General features: G+C 40.8%; 3 protein-coding genes across 5 annotated transcripts in view; 2 read left to right on the top strand and 1 right to left on the bottom strand.

Annotated features, from left to right (window-relative positions):
* Positions 1–22,051, bottom strand: part of cenpp (centromere protein P) — an 84,501-nt gene that overhangs the window by 59,346 nt on the left and 3,104 nt on the right. For all 3 annotated transcript variants that reach the window (XM_064305914.1, XM_064305915.1, XM_064305913.1), the window contains 2 exons: positions 21,806–21,897; positions 17,247–17,343 (listed from right to left, as the gene is read on the bottom strand). In XM_064305914.1, coding sequence (XP_064161984.1) covers positions 17,247–17,343; positions 21,806–21,897 — 189 coding nt within the window. The remainder of the gene's footprint in view (positions 1–17,246; positions 17,344–21,805; positions 21,898–22,051) is intronic.
* On the top strand, positions 327–5,449 carry omd (osteomodulin). Its single transcript, XM_064306116.1, has 3 exons — positions 327–603; positions 3,020–3,967; positions 4,411–5,449. Exons 2-3 carry the CDS (start codon positions 3,043–3,045, stop codon positions 4,674–4,676), a joined length of 1,191 nt encoding a protein of 396 aa, XP_064162186.1. The 5' UTR covers positions 327–603; positions 3,020–3,042; the 3' UTR covers positions 4,677–5,449.
* Positions 9,533–14,458, top strand: ogna (osteoglycin, paralog a). The gene is made up of 6 exons (XM_064305912.1): positions 9,533–10,029; positions 11,961–12,063; positions 12,695–12,859; positions 13,516–13,718; positions 13,947–14,039; positions 14,223–14,458. Exons 1-6 carry the CDS (start codon positions 9,868–9,870, stop codon positions 14,391–14,393), a joined length of 897 nt encoding a protein of 298 aa, XP_064161982.1. The 5' UTR covers positions 9,533–9,867; the 3' UTR covers positions 14,394–14,458.

The raw sequence follows: 22,051 nt of genomic DNA, 5'->3' as shown, positions 1-22,051 counted from the left end.
CTTCATGTCAACCTAGAGAGACCAGATGATTAAGCAGCTGAAAAAATGTGCTCACATGACTCCACATTTCGATCGTCATTATCCTGGACACAAATGAAATGGGTTTTAGGTCTGCAGAATGCACTCACTGTAAAATCAGGAAGAACCACATTCCAGACAGGGATGAAATAATAAAACACACATGGCATTATTAAAAAAAAAAAGTCTCTGATTGATCCCTTATGTTTGATCTTCAAGGAAACTTGGTCTTCACCTCTCCTCAAATAAAATAAAGGGAGGTGTGGGGGGGGGGGGGGGAATTAAAAAAACAGAGCGAGATGAAGCCAGAAGACTCAGCTGAGGTCACTGAGCACATGGGCCCAAAACGTTCAGCACCGCTTCCACAGTGAGGAGGGAGACCGTTTGGGATCTGGACCGAACTGCACCGGGCGCGACGGTGAACAGCCGCCTCAGGGATCCTGCAGCCTGCCCCTGGAGCGATAACTCAGCCTGCAGGGGATACCCCAACACAAAGAGGGGGTCTGGCATCGCTCTAAAGGCACAGGGGGATCTGCGTCCTCCCCCCCCCGCCCCCCACACACAGAAAGAGTAACTCACCAGCAGGTATGATATTAACATTTGCTTTTGGCAATGGGGGGGGGGGGTAGACAGGTATTGTTAAAATGATTATGGGAATAATTCAACTGAAATTTAAAAAATATAAATAGTACTTTGCTAAATTAGGTGTGCTTAGTCAAGCATTGCCTCAGGTTTTGGGAAATAAAGCTTCAAAATAATTATTAAAGGTATTTGGATTTCAGATACAGTATCACAAGTAACTCATAATCCCATTTTACTCAGGCTGTTTTCATATTTGATACTGTTGATATAAACTTGCATTTGCTGATCCAGCAAAAAGGGGATAGATCCAAATACCATATAAAATGGGCGATGTCCCTTTTACATGTAAGAGAATTTCTTTATTCTCAGATGACAACCATAAATTTAAAGCTCATTAACATCATAATAAATTACTGAAGTTACCCACAGACATAGTATCATTACTTGAAAAGGGAAAAATCTCTATATTTTTGTAATATTTTTCCAGTAATAAAAAAAAGACATCTAAACTTCAGCAATTTCCTTCGAAAAGCATACGTAAAACTACGCACAACCTGCCTCATTAGACAGCTGGGGAAGACATTTTCTGACCACTAACAACATAAACCGTAATTTAGGGAACAGAAAGCCCAGATTATACAGGAAGGTTAAGTTTTCCACATTAACCTAATGAGAATGTAAGAATTCAATTCGAACTACGGAATAGTATTGCAGTTTTCTTTGTGTATGTGTGTATGTGTGTGTGTGGGCGTGCGCGTCCACCATCTGCAAAAACAGAAGTTATCAAGTGCTGACTTGGGCTTATATAAAAGGAAATAAAGTGCAGTTGTAGTACTCCAAACAATCAAAATATCTGAAATTTTTAACAAATATTCAATATTTGTTGCATTAAAAATTGCTCCTCAGTGCAAGTTATGACATTTTTCTCAGAATAAATGTAGAAATCTTACTTCAGAGACAACCGACTTTCATTTGATTGCTGTTGCTTTTTCCCCAACAATCAGGCATCGATCGCTTGGTCCAAGCATCTATATGTAGTGCCATTATAAAATCATTTTAAAACGCTCCACAGAGAAAGTACAAAATAAGATAAACACATTACTCATTTGTATTAAAATATTTTTGAACCCTTGTTTCAGTGCAGATGATAATTCTAACCAGAGTATTATGTCTGAAGATGCAGATTCATAGTGATTAGGACACTCAATTGCATTATTAATGAGCCACATGGGCATTTGGGAGATAGATGCTCCCTGAGTGCACAGCTTGGGGTAATTTACAGTAGGTGGACTAATCTCCAGTACAGCTGGAGATGCCTGTTTACGGAATAAGCAAACTTTCAAAGGGAATACTGCAAATGTTGCTGCAAATATTTAGGCAGAAAACATCCTTTACAAAGAATAGAACAGGCATTTTTACATTACCAAACCATAATACCATATTACTGTGTGAATGATAGCTTCCTAATTTGTGCTGAACAACCAGAAAAATTCACAGTATGATGTTTCAACCTGTAGTTTGTCTATCATTAACTTTTACACTATTTTATTTATTTATTTATTTGACCTATCACAGAACTTCCAATCTGGACACAATCCAAAAGTGTTAACAGTAGGAGTCATGTTGTCTATATGTGGCGTTTGCATTAAATGAGTGACCCTGTACAGCAGAGAAAGGCTTACAAGCAGCCCTACTGCCCAGGTCCCACACCACATGACCTCATACTAGCCTTACAATAAAGTAGTGTGCAATTCCAGAGAAAAACACACAGCATGAAAAGATTTTTCTGCAATGAATAAAATGATTTTCGGAAATCTGTAAGACTTGAAATGTCACAGAAACAAGCAAGAAGCATTCCCCTCTTGAACCTCTAGAGCCTTGTAAACTGTACAAAAGAATGTCATGACCAGACAGCAAATGGTAAAAACTTATTTTAACCTTACAGTTAATGCATTTCTTCCAACTCAGCTGGCAGTTCTAGAATTTCCATTTCTCCAACTGCATTTTTTGTAATACAGAGGCTTGAACCAATGTTGATTCACTGATGATTATCAGAAATCCCATCATAAAAAAATAAGTAAAACCAGGCTATACAAACTGCAGTATGGAACGGTGATCAGGGACTTGTGACTTCAGCTAAATGGTCATGAATTCCATTTCTCCTGTCTGCCCTCGAGCCATGTGCTCCACCTGCAGTGCAACAGTAAAAACCCAGCTGTGAAAATGGCTTCCAGACCGCATAGGCAGCTCTGGATGAAGCAGTTAGCCACAAATTAAAAATATCAGCTTCATAGACAGATGGCAAATAGTTTTGTCTGTGTTCGGGAGACTCTGTGCGGAACGCCAGAGTGGCTTTTGCCAGCAGGTACTTTAAACATTTCAGGCCCTTTTCCCCCTTTTCTTCTTCTTTTTTAAACAGTGACAGTGAAAGCCCACTGAAGCATGAATCTCCCAAATCGCTGGCTTCTACTTGCCCTTCTCGTCGGGGTAAACGTCCTGTGTCAGGACTACGACGACGCCTACGAGAGCAACTATTCCGAAAATGACGCCGAGGTACTTCTTCCCCCGCCCTTGGAATACATGGACATTTACGCTCCGTACCCCCTGGGGTGTGCCCCCGAGTGCTTCTGTCCCCCTTCCTACCCGTACGCCATGTACTGCAACAACCGCAAGCTGAGAGCCATCCCCGCCATTCCCCGCCACATCCGCCACCTCTACATCCAGTCCAACGACATCGAGGCCCTGGCGGCCGAGCCCTTCGCCAACGCCACCTCCCTCACAGACATCAACCTCAGCCACAACAGCCTCAAGTCCCCGCTGGTGGACCGCAAGGCGCTGGCCAAGCTCAAGAGCCTCCTGCACCTTCACCTGGACTACAACCAGCTGGAGGAGGTGCCCCCCTCTCTGCCCAAAACCCTCCATCAGCTTTCCCTCGGCTTCAACAAGATCTCCAAGCTGTCGGTCGACGCCATGCAGGGCCTGGCCGGCGTCGCGGTGCTGGACCTCTGCAACAACCGGCTGACGGATGCCGGCATCAAGGGGAAGGTGCTCTCCGGCATGAAGAGCCTGATGCAGATCAGCATGTGTGGCAACAGGCTCAAGTCCATGCCGTCCGAGCTGCCGGCCTCCCTGATCCTGCTGTCCCTGGACAACAACTCCATCTCCTCCATCCCCGAGGGCTACTTCAAGAAAACGCCCAACCTCCTGTCCCTGAGGATGTCCTACAACAAACTGAAGGCCGTCCCCTACAAGGTGTTCAACCTGTCCAGCCTGACGGAGCTGAACCTGGGCCACAACCAGCTGTCCAGAGCCTTCTACGTCCCCAGAGCCCTGCAGCACCTGTACCTTAATGACAATGAGTTTCTAAGTGAGTTTCCACTCTGAGCAAAGCAGCTATGCTGTGCTGTACAGGTGATACTTGTGTCAACAATGCCAGGCGCGCATTTGCTTCTTTGTAATTATTTTCCATCTTTTAAAATGGAAAACAATGCTCGGCAAATCTGTTGTGTTTCTTTTGTCTTACTGGATGATATTAGTTGACACTGACTGTACTTACATTTGGAGTTCGATCAAATCCTTTCTCATTAAAATAAACCGAGAATAACTGGCCATATACATTAGGAAACACAGCAAAGAAAACTGTAAATTGTAATGAATAAGTTTTTCAAAGACTAATGGATCATGTAATTAGCTGAATTATTTCATTTGTTTACCACTGCCAATGTCAAGACAATATAAATATACTACATAATACATTTTTAAGTGAATAACGTATTGTTCAAAACATAACTGTTTCCTTGTGTTTTCCAGATCTGAATGTCTCACTTATGTGTTCTTCTCTGGACCAAGACAACCCCAACCTACTGACCTACATTCGCATCGACAACAACAGGCTGAAGAGAGCGATTGACTACTACATCTACGCGTGCTTCCCTCGCATCCAAACCATTTTCTACGGAGAGCAGAAGGCTGAGAAGAAACCACCCCCCACCACCAAAAAAGGACCACCCCCACCAAAAAAGGCCAGTCCCCGGCTAAAGGGAGACAAGGAAAACAATGACGGAGATGCAGAATGAGACACATAATATTTATCTATCGTCTGCATTACAGAGCACAGGTTGAGTTCACACTTCTAGAATACCCCCTGCATGCAAAAAAAAATATTATCAGGAAAAATTATGAGGAGCGTTTATAGTTTAAAGACACAAGTTCTCACATACATGGACTTCAGGCCCTCATTAAATCTGCCATAGACTATGAACCATGCACACAAAGTCACAGAAGGCACATGTTAATCAGTGGACAAATGGTGTGACTTTAAAAACCTGTCGGAATCTCAAGTGTGTAACTTTTTCCTGAGTACAGAACCGTACTCATCCCGTTTCAATACAAAGCTTGGGAGGGCCTCTACAAACCAGCTACCATACCACACCGCTCCGTGGCAGCATACTTGACTATTATGAGTTCACGGGGCTGTGTCATCTGGCATTAAGGATGCAGCTGAGAATGCTGACTGCGTACAGTCTATATTTTACAGGAGCTAAAATCAGCAATGCTGTTATAGAGTTGTCTTAGCTGAGTTGGCTTAAGTCTGCCAACTAATTTTAATCCACTTCCCAATGACAGTCTCGACAACCAACCAACAGCCACAGAAGAATGAAAGCAGTATGATTTGTAAAGACTTTAGTGTATAAGGACACAACTCATCTTGAACCAATTAGGAAATGATTTTTCGAATGGCAAAAAAGTTCAGTCAAGTTTGCTGCGTTGAGGCTGATCCTGGATGCTACCCAAACGTCCATTTATTTGAGCATACTCACCTGCCAATCAAACCTGTGCTTGAATTTTATTGAATAGGCTCACATGCATGCATGATCGAATTACGCTCACTTGTCAATGATGCGGTAGGCATGAATAGAACACAAGCTGATAGGGTACTATCATTTTACTGTATAAGTTAACACATTGCATTTTCTTTCATGTTATGATCTTCTCTTTTTAATGTCATTATTTATTGTCAGTCTGTGGGACAGTCATAGATGAATAGCAAACTTTTACAAATCACACAGAAGAGAAAACACATCATTTTAAAATTATGTGATGCTTTAAATGCTTTTTCATCTCACTTAAATGTGGGTGTAAAAAAATAATTTAAAAAATGACCTAACACTCTGGAAGGAAAGTTGTAAATTAGTGTTGGTTGAATGACACAGAGCCATACTGCTAGGTGGTGTATTCAGTTAAGGCACCACAACATGCTGCATGCATAAGGGTACAGGAGGGCTCTGTCGACAGTCTCCCAAAACTGCAGTGGGGTTAAGTGCTTAAATGCGGCTGCGGTCGCAAACGTTTGGACGTTCCAAATTAAGGTGAGAATTAGACATGTACAGCCCTATGTTGGCTGTCAATATCAAATATATTTTTTGTTAATGAGAGTCTCAGTAGGGGTGTACTTGAACCTGAACACCCTATTCAAAAATGTACAGAGAATGTGTCCTTTACTAAATAGGTCAGTATTATGCCATGTCTTCTTATGCAGAGTCTTCTTATGTGGTCTCTTGGAAAGCCAACATACAAAAAATGTCATTATGAGATCCTACTAACAGCTTGTTTGATTATTAGTCAACATAAATGATCTATAGCTAAAATGAGCCTGCTAAAAAAGTAATGCAACACACATTCCAATAACTATTTCAAATTAAAATATGTGCAATTTCAAAGCTATGAACATTTCAGAGTTCTGAACAACCCCCATTCGAGGTTCCCCCAGTGGTTCGATGGGCACCTCGCCCCTCACAACCCGGCCCTCCGCCCCCTAACCCCCACCCCTCGCCCCTTTTTTTTTCTTTTCAAGAAACCTCCGATAAACAAACACATAATGGGATAACACACACAAAAGTGGTTTATATGCACCCTTCACCCAATTTTAACACTCAATAAACAAGTCCCACTGTGTCCCAAAGCCTTGCCCCTCACAGGAGGACCACAGGAGGACATCAAGCCAAGGCACATTGTAAATCAGCATGAAGGACCGACCGCTCTCCAATTAATTTTTCACAGGGCACAGAATATTTTTAGGCAGGCTACACATTTTCCATTCCTATTTACAGAGAATGTCATGCACAAGCAGCCTGACGGGTACAGCGGACATGTGCAGAAACGTTGTTTAGCACATTCACGATTTTCGAAATGCTGGCCAGGACAGTCGCATGTTTGATGCATTTATTTTATTTAATTTTTTAATTTCATAAAAGGCCAACAGTTTAGCCTTAGCTGACTGCAATATTCAATGTCCTAGTCCGGGCAAATGCTGTTAGGGGTGTTCTGACCAATGTCCATCTTCTCCATGTTGTCCTCGTTTTGTGGCCCTTTTCTTGAAGACACACAGAACGCATCACACAGAAGTGATGAGTCTGACTTCCACTGAATCTACTGCACTCCCTGTAGGACAGAATTTCCCCCCTATCCATCTCCTCCAGGCACCACAGCCAGCATTTATTTTTCTTCCCTCTTACTGTCTGTCTGGAAAATGGCCATAAATAGCACCTGGACACCATAAATCTTCACTAATGGAAGTTTATAAATTGTTACACTAAAAGATTTTGCAACACAGACCCCGTAAAATCAAAATAACCATTTTTAATATTTATATTATACAATAAGAACCAAAGGAGAAAAACATTACAATATTAGGCAATGTTCAGTTGAGATTTGTAAATTATTTTTTTTTATTCAGAAAGCTCTTACACTGCCCACTACAGGAAGATTTGCTATTGAACGTTTGGAAGCCAGGTTTCAAACACATGGCATTTAGATTTTAACCAATCAGTGGTCTGACCGTTTAGTGAACTGCCAGAAATTAACTCAAAATGAATATTCATACAAAAGAGATGCTGTGTCAAACCTCCAGCTCTTTTATTTAGACATAACATACCTTATATGAAAAATAAATTATATTATCAAATATGCACCCTCTGATTCACAGGTCCAGCTCTCTGAACACTGCAGTACATAGTGGGGAAGTGGGGGCTACCAGAGTTCACAAGCCTCTTCTGTTAATAGGATCTGGTCTTCATAACGCAAGGGGGGGCCACAAAAATGTCCATAATGCTAATGCTATCTAGTTAAAAAAGGACCCTATTATGGGTAAGTCTATGAAGTACTATTCGGATGCCTTATATAATGGGCAACATAAAGTGCTCAGAGTTTAACTTTATTCCTTGAGGCGATGGCTAAAACCAAAGGGCCAGGAGAACTTCCACATAGAGCTGAGGGTCGGCGGGGAACCATAAATGAGGGCTCTAAATAAAATATGCTCAACAACTTTATAACCTCACTCATGTTTTAAGTATGTCTACCAGCTGGACAGAGATGCTCTACAGAAGGAAAGCATAAAATAAAAGCTCTCAGTAAAAGCATTCACTACAGGCACTGGCATTCTTCTCAGTGCAGCACACTTGTACAAGCTTGTGCATCCTCTGTTTTGGAGGTGCAGGGAAGGGATTCCACGTGTATCCATGCGTTTCTCACTGAAACACGTTTGGCTCAAATTTACAGTTGCAAACTGATTTCTGTTCATAAGGTGCCTCTGACATAGCTGTAAGCCCTCCCAAAGGGCACAGGGATTAGAGATAACATTCATTTTGATCCAAAGTCATGAGTGAAAGAATGCAGCATTGTGGAAAACACACCTTCAGCTGATTGCCACCTTTGGTGTTCCATTACAACACTGATTTCCGTAACATTCCATGTACAACACTATACTGTTACATAGACAAGGAAGAAGACAAATTTTGGTGGCTCACGACCAGTACCAGGAACACCATACCAAAACGGTCATGGCTCTAGTACAGATGGGCCAAAAATGTGCAACTACTTAACGACACTGTTACTACTCTCTGCAGTAACTCAATTAAGGGAACAGTAGCATTGTACAGGGCCTTGATCCTATAACCATCTGTTCTGAAGTACACCATAAACTGAACTCAAGGCACAGTGCCAGAACCTCTCTAGTCTAAGAAAATCAGTGATTGGGTCAAAACCCGAGATACACTGCTCCCTGCTTTAACCCCTTCTGCAGCCCCCCCCCCCCCTTTTTGAACACAAGCTTCTACTGTATGGTGCACAGCTCAAGATTGGGCTACAGAGCATCATTCTGGTTGATCAGACATCTCATCTAGGAACTGCACACTATTTCTCTAGGAGCCAACCTCCTACTCTCCCCCTCTGGGGTTGATTGGTATGCCTGAATGTAAAAAAACACACCCCCTCATTATCATAAGGACAAAGAAATACAGAAATAAATAAATGCAGAAATATCCATTTATGTCACGTTATCTATTAATTTATATCTTTACATTAATTTATTTGTACATTTTTCTTGCATTTATATTTATTTATATCATTCATTCATTCATTTTTTAATTTAGGCATTTTTGGTCCACAATAAATTTAGACCCGATGCAGACTGCATGAAATCCAACACTAATTAAAAAGAAAACACATGTCGTACATTTTCCTGAATAATTAAGCAGGTTCTTTATTATATGGGGAAATTCCAGAAATTAAATGAAAACCGGTTTATGTGGTCAATTAAGTATAACAATAATAACTGAACATCCGTAAAATCTTATTCTGGTTAGACAAAATGAATGTTGTAACCTGAAATCTGTCCGGACTAAAACTATGAAATAAAAAATACAACAAAAAAGTTTTTTCAAAAAATAATTTAATATTCACTGTTATAATGCAATTCTGTGAGGCCTTTGGCAAATAAAATGGTTCAGGGTCAATTTTACTATATAATGTTTCATTTTTAATTCCAACATTTCTTTTTTATTATTCATTTAATTTTATTACAGTCAGTAGAAACCAAACCAGACCCAGACAACACAAGCCAACTGCACAATAAATGAGTAAATTTAATTTCACCGCGGGCCACTACTGGGATTGAGAGAGAGAGAGGATGCTTCCCACTGTTCCAGAGCTCACTGTGTATTTTACCCAGGCAGCACAGCGTGCCAGGCAGCAGCAGCAGCAGCAGCGAGGAGACCTCCCCCCTAGCCGGCCAGCGCAGGGTTAACGTCTGCTCCATAAACTCCCGCTAAAGAATCCCCTCGCAGCCACTGGTGAGGGCTTTAAATACAGATTTGACAGGGTCGCGTTTTTACTCACAGGCACCACGAAATCGGCCAATCGTACCCAAAGCTGATCTCCTGCCCCTCCGCACGGTACTTTTTGAACACGTTGCTGGCGCCCGCGGAAAAGATGATCGCTCAGAGAGCGCTGCTCTTCTCCTTTATATGCGCGTCCTGTGCTCTGTGCTCGACGGCGAGACAGTTCAGCCGCGACTCACAACACAGACCAGTGATTGCCAACCTGCAGGACTCACTCACTGATGAAGTCCACACGGAGTCTAAGAAGGCAAAGGTACACTCTCGTTATTTCTTCTTCTGCTGCATGTGTTTATCAGAATTGTTGGGGTTTGTTTAAAACCAATATTTGCTTTTTTTGTAGCTCTACTGCCATTTCCTATTGAAACATTTCTCATTTTGCCAACTGTTACTTATCATTATATTCACTAATATAATGAAAATAGCCATTCGATATTGATGCTGAGTAAATAACATGTTATTCGTAAATTTATAATACCTGTTTATTTCCTTTACCTATGCAAATCATAATAAATATATTTAAAAACCTTTAAAAAAGTTCCGTCTTGTGAGGAAGTAATAATCATTAAACCAAATGCATTTCCCTCAAGACTTTCAGGTGGAAGAGCTTTTATTTTAGAAAAGTTTAGTATTTAGCATACATTGCTCTACTTGTAAACGTTATTTTTCTTGTACGTTTTTAACGTATCTGCTACATAGTTCAATTTATGATTACCTGTATGTCCTATACATGATGTACTTATACGTTTTTACACATATCTATATAAAATATAACTTTGATAGCTTCTGGCCATGGACTGCTGACTGGTTCTATGGTAGAGCATTATGACTGTTAAGATGGTTCTAGGGTAGAGCATTATGACTGTTAAGATGGTTCTAGGGTAGAGCATTATGACTGTTAAGATGGTTCTAGGGTAGAGCATTATGACTGTTAAGATGGTTCTAGGGTAGAGCATCATGACTGTTAAGATGGTTCTAGGGTAGAGCATTATGACTGTTGAGATGGTTCTAGGGTAGAGCATTATGACTGTTAAGATGGTTCTAGAGTAGAGCATCATGACTGTTAAGATGGTTCTAGGGTAGAGCATTATGACTGTTAAGATGGTTCTAGGGTACAGCATCAGACAGTAGTTCACCATGAGGGAGGTGTAGCTTTCACACTGCAGTAAATCACTATTTCCAGTAAGGGATCATGCTTGACAACCCGCTGCTTTTGCAATCTTGTGGTTGTGTTGTGAGAGGCATGACTGGGCTCTTACTGAGATGCAGCGTGCCCCTCTTTTACGTGGCTGCCTGGAACAGACCTTTCTGACTGGCTTCTCAAATGAAAACCAAATCATTCCAATGAGTACAGAAAGGAGTTAAAATTTGCTTTAGACCTTCTGACCCCTTTCGGTCCATGTGTGTGCACATGAAGCTAGATATGACAGAGAAATAATGAGAAAGAATCCCCGTCCTGTACAGAAATGGCATATTTTGCAATACAATGTAAACGTGTGGATTGTTTGGGGGGGGGGGGGATTATAATGAAAAATATATTTTGCTGAATTTTTTAAATAATTGAAATATCTGAAAATGGCATAATTTGTGTATCAGCCAACATTTTATGTGGTGTAATATCTTGAAAATATGTTTTACCTCAATTGCAGTAATATCCAATTTCTGTAAGGAGTGCCTGATTGGTTTGCAACTACTACTAGACACTGGGGAGGTAGTTTCTCCTGCTTATAGTTAACCTAGTGGCACGGCAGATTTCTGCTCACCTTAGGGGAGGGGTCAGTTCAAAGGTCAAAGGGAGAATGAGGCCATAATTCAATACACCCCCTTGAACTAGAGCAGCAGGAGTTTATTTGTATGCTCCACTTTCCAAGCTTTCATCCTGAAGTGATCCAGATCCTGCTCGAGGGGCAAAACAGCAGCGTGCCACCTGGAGCTTCAAAAGTTCACATTCCAGTCAGCCTGTAGCCCAAACCTACTGACGGTAAATCTGCCGCAGAAAAAGTCACCCAAAAATCTTATAGCAAATGCTAGGCAGCACAGCCTAGCACAGCTGTTCCTGTGCCATGACTGGTCAAAGTCGTCCCAGACGCACAACTCCGTCCACTTTGACTGGGACCGGGTTTGTTAGCATAAGCTGTACACACATTACACTTGCACGTTAAGGCTAATGGCATGTCCATTCAACAGAGAGAGGTGGCGCTCAGCGCAGGCTACGATGCGGACGCGGGTTCGCCACCGGCCGACACCCCTGATGATTCTGACGACAGCCTGGATACAGCAGAGGGAAGTGGTGAGACAGCCCTCTAAGTCACCTCCTCCAGGCTTTTAAAAACTGATTTATGAGCTCAATGGGAAGGCGTACTCCTTTTTAATGGCCACATGGTGCTTGTACAACATCTTTAACATGGAACTATCAAGCAATACTGTAGTATGTGTGTGTTTTCCGCTGGTCTGGATCCAAACTTTATTTATGCATGATTTATGCATGCCCACTTGTCTGTATAGTAGACAGGGCTTCAGCAGCAAAGAACTACTGGCAACATATTTTAACCAATCATAAATACTCCATAAAGACATTAAAAAGTCACCATAGTAATGTATGTGCTGAAGGTTGTATTAAGTAGTGGTGCAATGTGCAATGTGCACCGAGTCCTTGCAACACCTGCAAGTTATAGATGGCAGGATTGACAGTCTGTGGATTGATTCCCTTCATTCAATTGGATCCAAAACTGATTGTTATTAATTTTCCCTTTAGACGATGCTGTTGTACCTGAACAAACTAACAATTTGAGTGTAACTTCAGAGCCAAGATCTTTACAACGATACTAACTGACAGATTTACACTTGGAGTTAAACAGTTTGATGATCATTCAACATTAAAAGGCCATGTTATGCAGTTTGTTTTTCCTCTACCGTTCCAGAGCTGCCCACCTGCCTGCTGTGTGTGTGTCTGACGGGCTCCGTGTACTGTGAGGAAGTGGTGCCTGACATGACAGCAGTGCCACCTCTGCCCAAAGAGACCGCCTACCTTTATGCTCGCTACAACAAAATCAAGAAGATTAAGGCCAAAGATTTTGCAGACGTCGGTCAGTGACGGTTTGTTCATATGTTGCCAATTTTCAGATGGTACAAAACGGCACGATACCATTCTAATTCAGTGTCTTTCGTAAATGAGTCTGTTTTGAAAAATTGAACAGCTTACTCTTTGTATTTTGCATCTATAAACTTATCTACTCAGATGCTATGAAAAGTTTCGGTTCATATTATAGCATTCAGATCTTCAGACAACACTGACATTACCTAGCAACTAGGGAATCATTTCATAACACTGAACTAACAACAGCCAAACATACCATTCATTTGTATGAGCATTGCAATAGTCAGACCACTGCAGATTCAGCAAGTACGCATTTACATCAGAACTTCAGTTTTATGCAGCCAAGTTAGCCTGTTAGCAACCATTAAAGCAATCAAGGCTATTCTATCATTAAGCCTTTTAGCTTGCACTGTCATACGGAAGCTAGCTTGTGAATCATGCAACACCAGTTTTCAGGGGGAAAGAATTTGGTTAAAACTCTCTCTGAGGCTAATCTGTTTCCCAGACACAAAGCACAGATATTCAATCATTTTGTTTGCGGACCCATAGCATTCAAACATCCCTGTGGCTTGTAGGTATCCATGTTCCAAAAAAAGGTCCTACAATATAATGAAATGCATATGATATCCCCATGTTTTATTTCAGTCACTTTGAAAAGGATTGACCTGACAGGAAACATCATTTCGGAGATTGAAGATGGTGCCTTCTTAAAGCTAACACTGCTGGAAGAACTCACGCTTGCAGAGAACAATCTAGTCAAACTCCCAATGCTACCAGCCAAACTGAGATCCTTCAACGCTAATCACAACCAGCTCAGAACCTCTGGAGTAAAGGCTAACATTTTCCAGGTACCATGTCTGAATGCAAGCACATATGCTGTTCAATAGAAAACATTAGTACGGCTAGAATACTTTACATCAATTACCAAAATCAAAGCAGTGGGGGCAATATACTGTCAGACAGACTGTCTGCATTTACCATATTGGCACGTTGAATTACATCTGAGAGAGTCTGAAGACTGAATCATGGTCATGCATTCTGACATGGGAAACTGACCCATACATCATTTTCCACAGAAACTCACCCAACTGACATACCTCTATCTTGCCAACAATGAGCTGGAGGCAGTCCCACCCCTTCCAGAGTCTCTGCGCACTGTCCATCTACAGGTCAGTTCTCATAAACCTTAACCCTTGTGACACCAGACAAATGAATACTCTGCAACTTCAACAAAATAAAACCAGCACTCGAGTGAATCTGCAGTCATCTTCAAAGGTTTGGTTAAATGTGCGGTAGCTACTGTTCATGTGAAATGTGCCATTCTCTTGCCTTCCCACCACTGTTACCTGCAGAACAACAACATCGCCGCAGTTAGTGATGAAACCTTCTGCAAGGGCAACAATACCTACTACATCCGCCCCAACATTAATGAGATCCGAATGGAGGGGAATCCAGTCATCCTGGGCAAGTATCCCAACAGCTTCACATGCCTGTCCTCACTGCCTATTGGACAATACTCCTGAAACAGCTCAGTAGAGATGACCAGGTGGGAAAAAAGAAACCATAAGCAAATTCTCACAGCAAGTTTTTAAAAAAACTGGCCACAAAAACTGCAATATTCCTTTTTTTTGTTGTTTCATTTTCTTTTACGTGTTTTCAATATTAACCAAGCCTCCGAATTACATGGCTTTGATCTATGTTACATTGGGTATTGTGAAATTTTGTAGTGCAATTTCATGTCAAATGTCTGAATGAATAGCATTTTTTGTCTACGTATTTTGTACTTCTTTGAACTTGCTAGGCAGGTTGGACAGACAACAGATCTAAAACAAGGGTACATAACCTCAACCTCTTTCTGATACATTAAGCTCCTTCATGAATTAAATCTTGTGTGGAGCTGGCCTTTCAGCTTTCCCCAAAATTCTGTGAATTGCCTTCATTTAAACAGTTAGTAATCTTAAAAAAACCTAAAAAGTATCTAACATTGGTTGGAGGGGAGGAAAACACTCATCATCTAGCAGTCCACACCATTTGAAGTTTTAATGGAGAATGGTGTAATAAATAGAAATTACCCACTGTAGGCTTCCATTCATTAAAATGTCCTGCTTCAAAGAAAGTTAGGTTTAGTCAAGCACTACTTGCCGTGGTTATATTTAACTGGCAGTAACATTTTATGTTATCCCTACATGTAAATGATTGCTTCTATGTGAACCCACAGACCAATCAGTGTATGGCTGTACAGCACAGCTTGTAATATGTTGGCAAATGTTCTACTTTATTTTAATAAAAAACTTTTTTTATTACAAAAACCTTAAGGGTTTTTTTATTTTACCATTCTCATACTGAAAAACCTCTTTATGAAAACACTACTTTTATCAACATGTTATTGACACACTGTCACACTGAACATTGATACAATGATACAATGATCTGATGCATGTTAATTTATCTTATGAGTGTGGTGAATGAGAAACTAAATCTAGATAAATATTCTGTGAACTACAGACTGTTCTACAAATGCAGCATGCATTTGCATTTTAAATGTAGGCATTTAGTAGATGCTCTGATCCAGAGCAACTTGTGCAAGTGACCATGGAAAACTTGAGACTGATATTGTTTCTTTATGCTGGCCAAGTTGGCAACCATATTAATCCCATATTCCAGTAAATACTGGAATTGTTTCCATAATACATATTCCATAATACACAATAGTGCCAGTTTGTCCCTGCTGCCACTACACAAACACAATCCTCAACTGGACATGAAGGCATTTTTTCCATCATCAAGGTTCAAACGAGACTATGAAAAATCTTTCAGCGTCTAAATCTTTGATATAATGGTAATGCCTTTGTTTTTTAACAGTAATAGTGGTAAATATATTTCTATATACATCTTAACATTAAGACTGTTGTATGGAAAGAATATGAAATAAACACGATAACCAGAAGCCACAAGATTTTCCAGAAACGTTAATAAAAGCAATATGAATGTGGGCCATAAGACGCTGGCACCCATATACATGCTGAATTACTTAGACACAGGAACAGCCGTCTGGAATCAATGCGCATTTTGTGATAAACTAGACAAGACAGGCAGTTGGACAGACAGTGGTAGTTTGTCAACAAACACATGGAACTTAGTCAACAGAATTAAGGAAAGAAAAAAGAAATGTCCAGTGGAGGACTTGGTTTTCTCAAATGTACAGTGTAACTTCAGATCTGCGAGTAGGCCACAGTGCGGGTGCAACTCTGTCAAAGGCATTAAGAGACATGCCCTTCATTCTCACATTTCAGGGAGTACTTGTTTTGTCTGAAAATTATACTCGTCACACTCTGTCTCAGTTGATTCATTTTCTGTCTGGTGTCTGTCTATGTTCCCACGTTCCTTCAAAAACCCAAGTCTTTTGAAATGAAATCCTTCGACCAAACATACTGAATCCTTCCAGGGGTGCCGATCAGTCTTTCCCCTGTTTTGTTATAACTAGAGGGACTTCAGAAAAAGTTTCATGGGGGGAATAAAAACTTGCATTATCAGCATCCTCCCCAGAGAGCTCCATCCACAGACCAACCGCCCCATGCTGTGGGCTCAAATCCATCTCCTCACAGGGTGCTTCCTGTCTGCAGCCGGCATCTCATTCGTTTTTTCTGACAGGTAAATGGCTACTTCTACCCCAGCCTATCCCTCTGCAGTCTGCTCCAGGTGTTCTGTGACTCTGGGTCAAATCACTGCACAACTTCATAAACGAAGCTTCCATTTTTAGACTGCCACATTGATTTATTACTGGTGTGCTTCACAGTAGTTCGTTAACACTATTCTGATTTTTAAACAGTATGATTTAATTTGCTGAAATGTTCCATTAAAGCAAAATCCACTAAGTCCTCTCTTTTCAGCAATGCAGTAGCCAAACCTACATTATAATTGGCAGGAATTTCAATTTCTTTTATTTTTTAACAAGGCAGACCGGAATGACCTGCAAATGTACACTGTATTTAAAGGGGATGTGGGTATTGTACTGTAATGCCACAGGGGACTGGGAATCCCCATAAAATATTTTAATCATATTTGACCTAATTACCATTTCTCATTTAAAACTTTACAAGTATAACTGGAGATTTCCCTTTCATATACTTAAGGGGAAAAGTAATTGGATTGGCTGTTTCATGCATGAGGTATGAGATGGGTTGAGAAAGGCTAAGCGAGCCAACAGTACAACAGCAAAACAGTGGCGTGAGTTTAACCATTACAACAGGCAATGAAAGGGCCACCTCTAGGGAAAAAAGGCTGGGAGGAAAGTCCCAGTTGACCTCAGACACGCCACCCAGATCGGCATGAATAACTGGAGTCGCGGAGGACCGGATAGGGGCCGGGGAGCCTACCTTGAAGTGCGCGAACGTCCTGCTTCTCTGTTCACACCTCTCGGAGAAGGCCCTCAGGGCCCGGAAGAAGAGCAGAAGGCTCTTCGTCTCCTCCACTCTGAAATTTTAAAAGCAACATGCAGGTAAACATACACAGCAGTGCCAGAGAAACAGGACCGGCTTTCTGGATTTGCATAGACATTTAATTATTATAAGGGTTCATTATCACTGGTTTTCTGTGGATTATATAATTTGCTATTTATATATCTGCAACTTAGCGTCCATTATCAGCCATTTTCACTTTCATTTCACTTCACTAAATAGATATTATGTAATATGGGATGGATGCTATACTGTATTATGATACTTCACTTTCTATCGTTTCTCTCTTAAACAATTCCAGCAGTGAGGTTTGCATTCCGTGAACATATGCAGAGAAGTTAAGTTTTAGAGTTTAAGTGTTTTAAGACCCTAAAACACTTACATTTTTCTTTTTCACATTTTTAAAATGTTTTCATTTTTGTTATTAAATTTCCACTACCCATTCCAGGGATTTGTGCTGAACATGAATGTGACATTAAAAAGTTTCCATAGATTCACACTACAGGCAGGAGGCCGAGGGGCCGAATTTCCACCATGGCGAGCCTGCAGTCTGCAGGAGATGCCATTAAGCACCAATGGAAAAATGGCAAGTCTCTCAAAAACAATGGAACTCCGCCAGTCCTGGAGGGAGGAAAAGCAGCAGCAGGCTTCTCATCCCTAAAAAGAGGCTCAATTATCCCTGCAGAGACTCACTAATCGCTGCACAGAGACTCACTAAACCCTGCACAGAGACTCACTAAACCCTGCACAGAGACTCACTAAACCCTGCACAGAGACTCACTCAACCCTGCATAGAGGCTCACACAAGCCTCCACAGAGACTCACTCAACCCTACACAGAGACTCACTAAACCCTGCAGAGACTCACTCAATCCTGCACAGAGACTCACTCAACCCTGCACAGAGGCTCACTCAACCCTGCACAGAGACTCACTAAACCCTGCACGAACGCTCACTAAACCCTGCACAGAGGCTCACTCAACCCTGCAGAGAATCAATAAGCCCTGTACAGAGACTCACTCAACCCTGCAAAGACTCAGTCACTCATCCCTGCAAAGAGGCTCACTCACTAATCCCTAAAGAGAGGCAGTACCTTTTCCCCATTTTGACAAAAAATTATTTCCCTGCAATTACTATAGGTGCAGGTTTGCACAGAACAGATTCTGAAAATATAGGACTTGCACATTCCTACTTTCTCCTTGATGTGTTTAACACAAGATCTAAGTTTTGTTAGTCTCTGGGTGATTTTCACTGTACATCCATAACTATCCATACTGGCAAACCACAATCATGAACATGTGCAAAAATAATAATTGTAGTTTGTAAGTAGAAGTCAGTGTGAAATGCTGATTATGTGTGTCATACATGGAGAAAGACTGATCTCAATTTAGAAAAATTGATATTTTGCAGTAGACAGACAGAAGGAACGAGACCTTGGTTGTTTATCATCAGAAGAGCATGTAAACATCAGAAACACCACATACATACATATTACACTGCTGTGAGACACACCGACTGTCTTGCTGTAACCAACATTCACGTTGTTTAGGATAAAACATATTTTCTGACTCTTTTCCATAATCAGCCATAGGTCTCGAAAGTACTGTCTGTCGCATGCAGCTATTCACGCAAAACATGTTTTGAATAAAAATGCAGTCAACTCAGAGTTCTCAGAGTTAAACCATTAAGGATGAATTAGAAATATTATTTCACCCCAGTAAAAAAGGCATTGTATGCACAATGAACAACCTGTTGTAAAATAATGTAAATATTAAAAAACTGATTCAAAAACAGACCTATTTTCTAAAAACCCATCCTAATGAAAGGAGCAGGTTTTCATTTGTGTGCACTTCTTAAATATCATTATCATTAGAATTTTTTATATCAACTTTATTTTTAGTGCAATTATTACAAATTATCATCTGTTCCAAAACTAGTATTAAAAACACAGAAAGTACTCGGACGTGTGCAAGACTGGTATCTCCAGCATTTTCCCCTACACGCGTGCCAGGACCGAATCTCAGACCAGACAATATAATCCAGATGTGGCTCAGGAGAGGCCAGTTAGTTATATAGGAAAGGCCTGGCCAAAACATTCCTACAATGAGGAGAGGCCAGTTAAAATTCTGACAAGTTTAAAGCCGTCCAGTAGCGAAACAGACCAGCAGCTAAATTGTCATAGAATTAAACATTTTATGTAGGTTTCACGTACAGTCTGTTTTGTACAGAAGCAATTCCCCTATTTTTCTTTGCGCTGACATCAAGAAAAAAAACAAAAACAAATACAATACAGATATCCCAGATTGTGTTTGCACAGTCGGCCACATCAGATGAAAGCCATTTTTGTCCCAGTAACATCATAATCACCTCACTTACATGTGCCTATTCTTAGAAGTAAAAACCACCAAAACCATAACAGAATTTTTTAATGGCCTGTGAAGCATCCCTGTCCGCTGACATGAGTATGTTCTTCACCAGCATAAAACAAGGGAACTGTGGGGTAGTGTCACGCCTTTCCAAAAACAGCATCCACGCTTTGTAACAACACACATTGGCCATTTTATACATGTGCATAAATGTGCCATGACAGCAGCGGGAGGGAATTCTGCTGGAGACAGGCGATCCTTCTCCTCCTGCTGACTGACTCGCAGATGGATTCCTGATTGGCGTGTGGATCCTAAAGTAGCGGTCTTTGTACCTGGCATGCATGTACCCACGATCTCCACTCGAGTGCCCCAATTGCTTCTTACTGTGCCTCGCCCTACATCTGAATTTGGGAGGATGGCCTTTACTGAGCATGCAGCAATACTGTAACAAGCCAATCACTACTGACGATTACTGTACGTTACATCACAAGATGTTCTTATGCAGAGTGATTTGCAAACGTGGAGAACATTGGCACGTGTGAATTTTGAATAAGAACACACGAGCACATGCTGGGGTCTCAAATCCCCCCCAGGGTATTATCTCTACTGTGCTCTTTATGTGATCCCAGAATATCAATAAAGTGAAAGAAATACATAAGGCTTATTGAACTCAAGCACTGAGCACATTGAACTCAATTATACAAAATACTAACATATTATAGGTAAAACAATCTCATTACTTATCTTTAGTAACCTGCTCTTAATGAAAATACATCCTAATGTGTCTTATTTGTGAGGGTTGGCTTCTAAAAAGCCACCCACACTGGTCAGTCAGGTGCTCACCAGTTCACCTATTGAACAGCATATGAAGAGTCTTCCTCCAGCGCATTTCTTTGCAAGACTGAGGTGTGACTGTGGTATGAGGGGACTATACATTGGACACCATATTCACAGGAACAGTTCATGTTAAAGTGCATGCATATAAAAAGTTCATTCTGAATATGTGTACAGAACACACACTCCAAATCTTTGATTATCATCAGGGTTTAATTTGCGTACACAAACCGCTTGATTAGATGCCACTAGGGGTTGGAAACTTTCCGGAATATTCAGAGGAGGAAACTTTTCCAAAAATAATTCATTATTAAAAACAAACATTTTAGATTGAAATTGGGAAATATGGCCAAAATTCCCAAGCTTAAAGTCCTATTTAAAGTTTCCGGGAATTTACCAGACATTTTCCGACCCTTTACAAACCTCAGTTTTATGACTAACCATTAAAGGGGCTGCTCAGTGGCGCATCCTGTAAAGACATTGCTCTGTATATACGGGCCTCATGGTCTGGCATGGAATGTGGAAGCTGAGATTGGATGTGAAAATCTGCATCGGGGTGTGCAAATTGAGCTCTGCCTGGGCCCCAAAATGTCCAAACATGTGCCTGTAAACACACGAAGAAGTAGGCCTACACGGACTGGTTTGACTTTAAAAGTAGGCAGCTAACTTTCGACCAGAGCAGCCTAGTTGTTGAAAGATGAATGGGCCATGTCACCTGATAGAAACCCTCTCAAACCTGCAGTTATGATGCACCATAAAGTCTGCAGCAAAACACAATTCTGTGGCTTTATGTTGCTTCAGTCTCTGGTTCATGAACATAATTATTTGATACATATCACAAATTGTTTCAAATGGCAAATGTTGTTCATTTTGACCAGATGTTCACTTTGAAAGTTGAGCTGCAGCGCTAAAGGACAGCTATAAAACAATGGCTTTCATTGTGCAGTTTTGGTGGAAATGACGCTAAAGAGGCAACTAGCTGCTCTTCTTTTCCAAAATGAAATGCAGTACATTGGGGGAATGAGGGCGGATCCTATTCTGCATTGACATTGTAAAAAAAATGCATTCTATTATATTTTTATTGTATGCATGTTATTTTATGCATTATGTATTAAAATATCCTACACAAATGAAGGGGATTGTAATTAAAGGTGATCAGAGAGTATTAACACCAAATGTGCCTGTTTCTTGGATGTAACTGCTCAATAAAACTTGAATTATAAAAAAGGACAAGTGAAACAAAATTGACAGGACACTGATCATTGTACATGATGCTTACCCAGATACGAATGTGCTGATATCAATTAACTCACATCCATCCACAACAATATTTAGGGCTGTTATTCTCCTCACGATAGTGCCGTCTTCCTCCTACACATTACAGATGAGAAAAGTGCACAGTATTTACAATAGTATTATAAAATCACAAGCTGCCTGCAAATTTACAGTTAAGCAATGAAACAGTATGAAAAATAAGCATTGGTCTTCTTAAAGATTTTTTAAAAATGGTATATGAATGTTCAGT

Source organism: Anguilla rostrata, chromosome 13 (genome assembly GCF_018555375.3).
Source record: "Anguilla rostrata isolate EN2019 chromosome 13, ASM1855537v3, whole genome shotgun sequence".
In the NCBI taxonomy this organism is placed as follows: Eukaryota; Metazoa; Chordata; class Actinopteri; order Anguilliformes; family Anguillidae; genus Anguilla; species Anguilla rostrata.
Note: the sequence above shows the minus strand (reverse complement) of the source record. Positions and strands in the feature narration are given on the sequence as shown.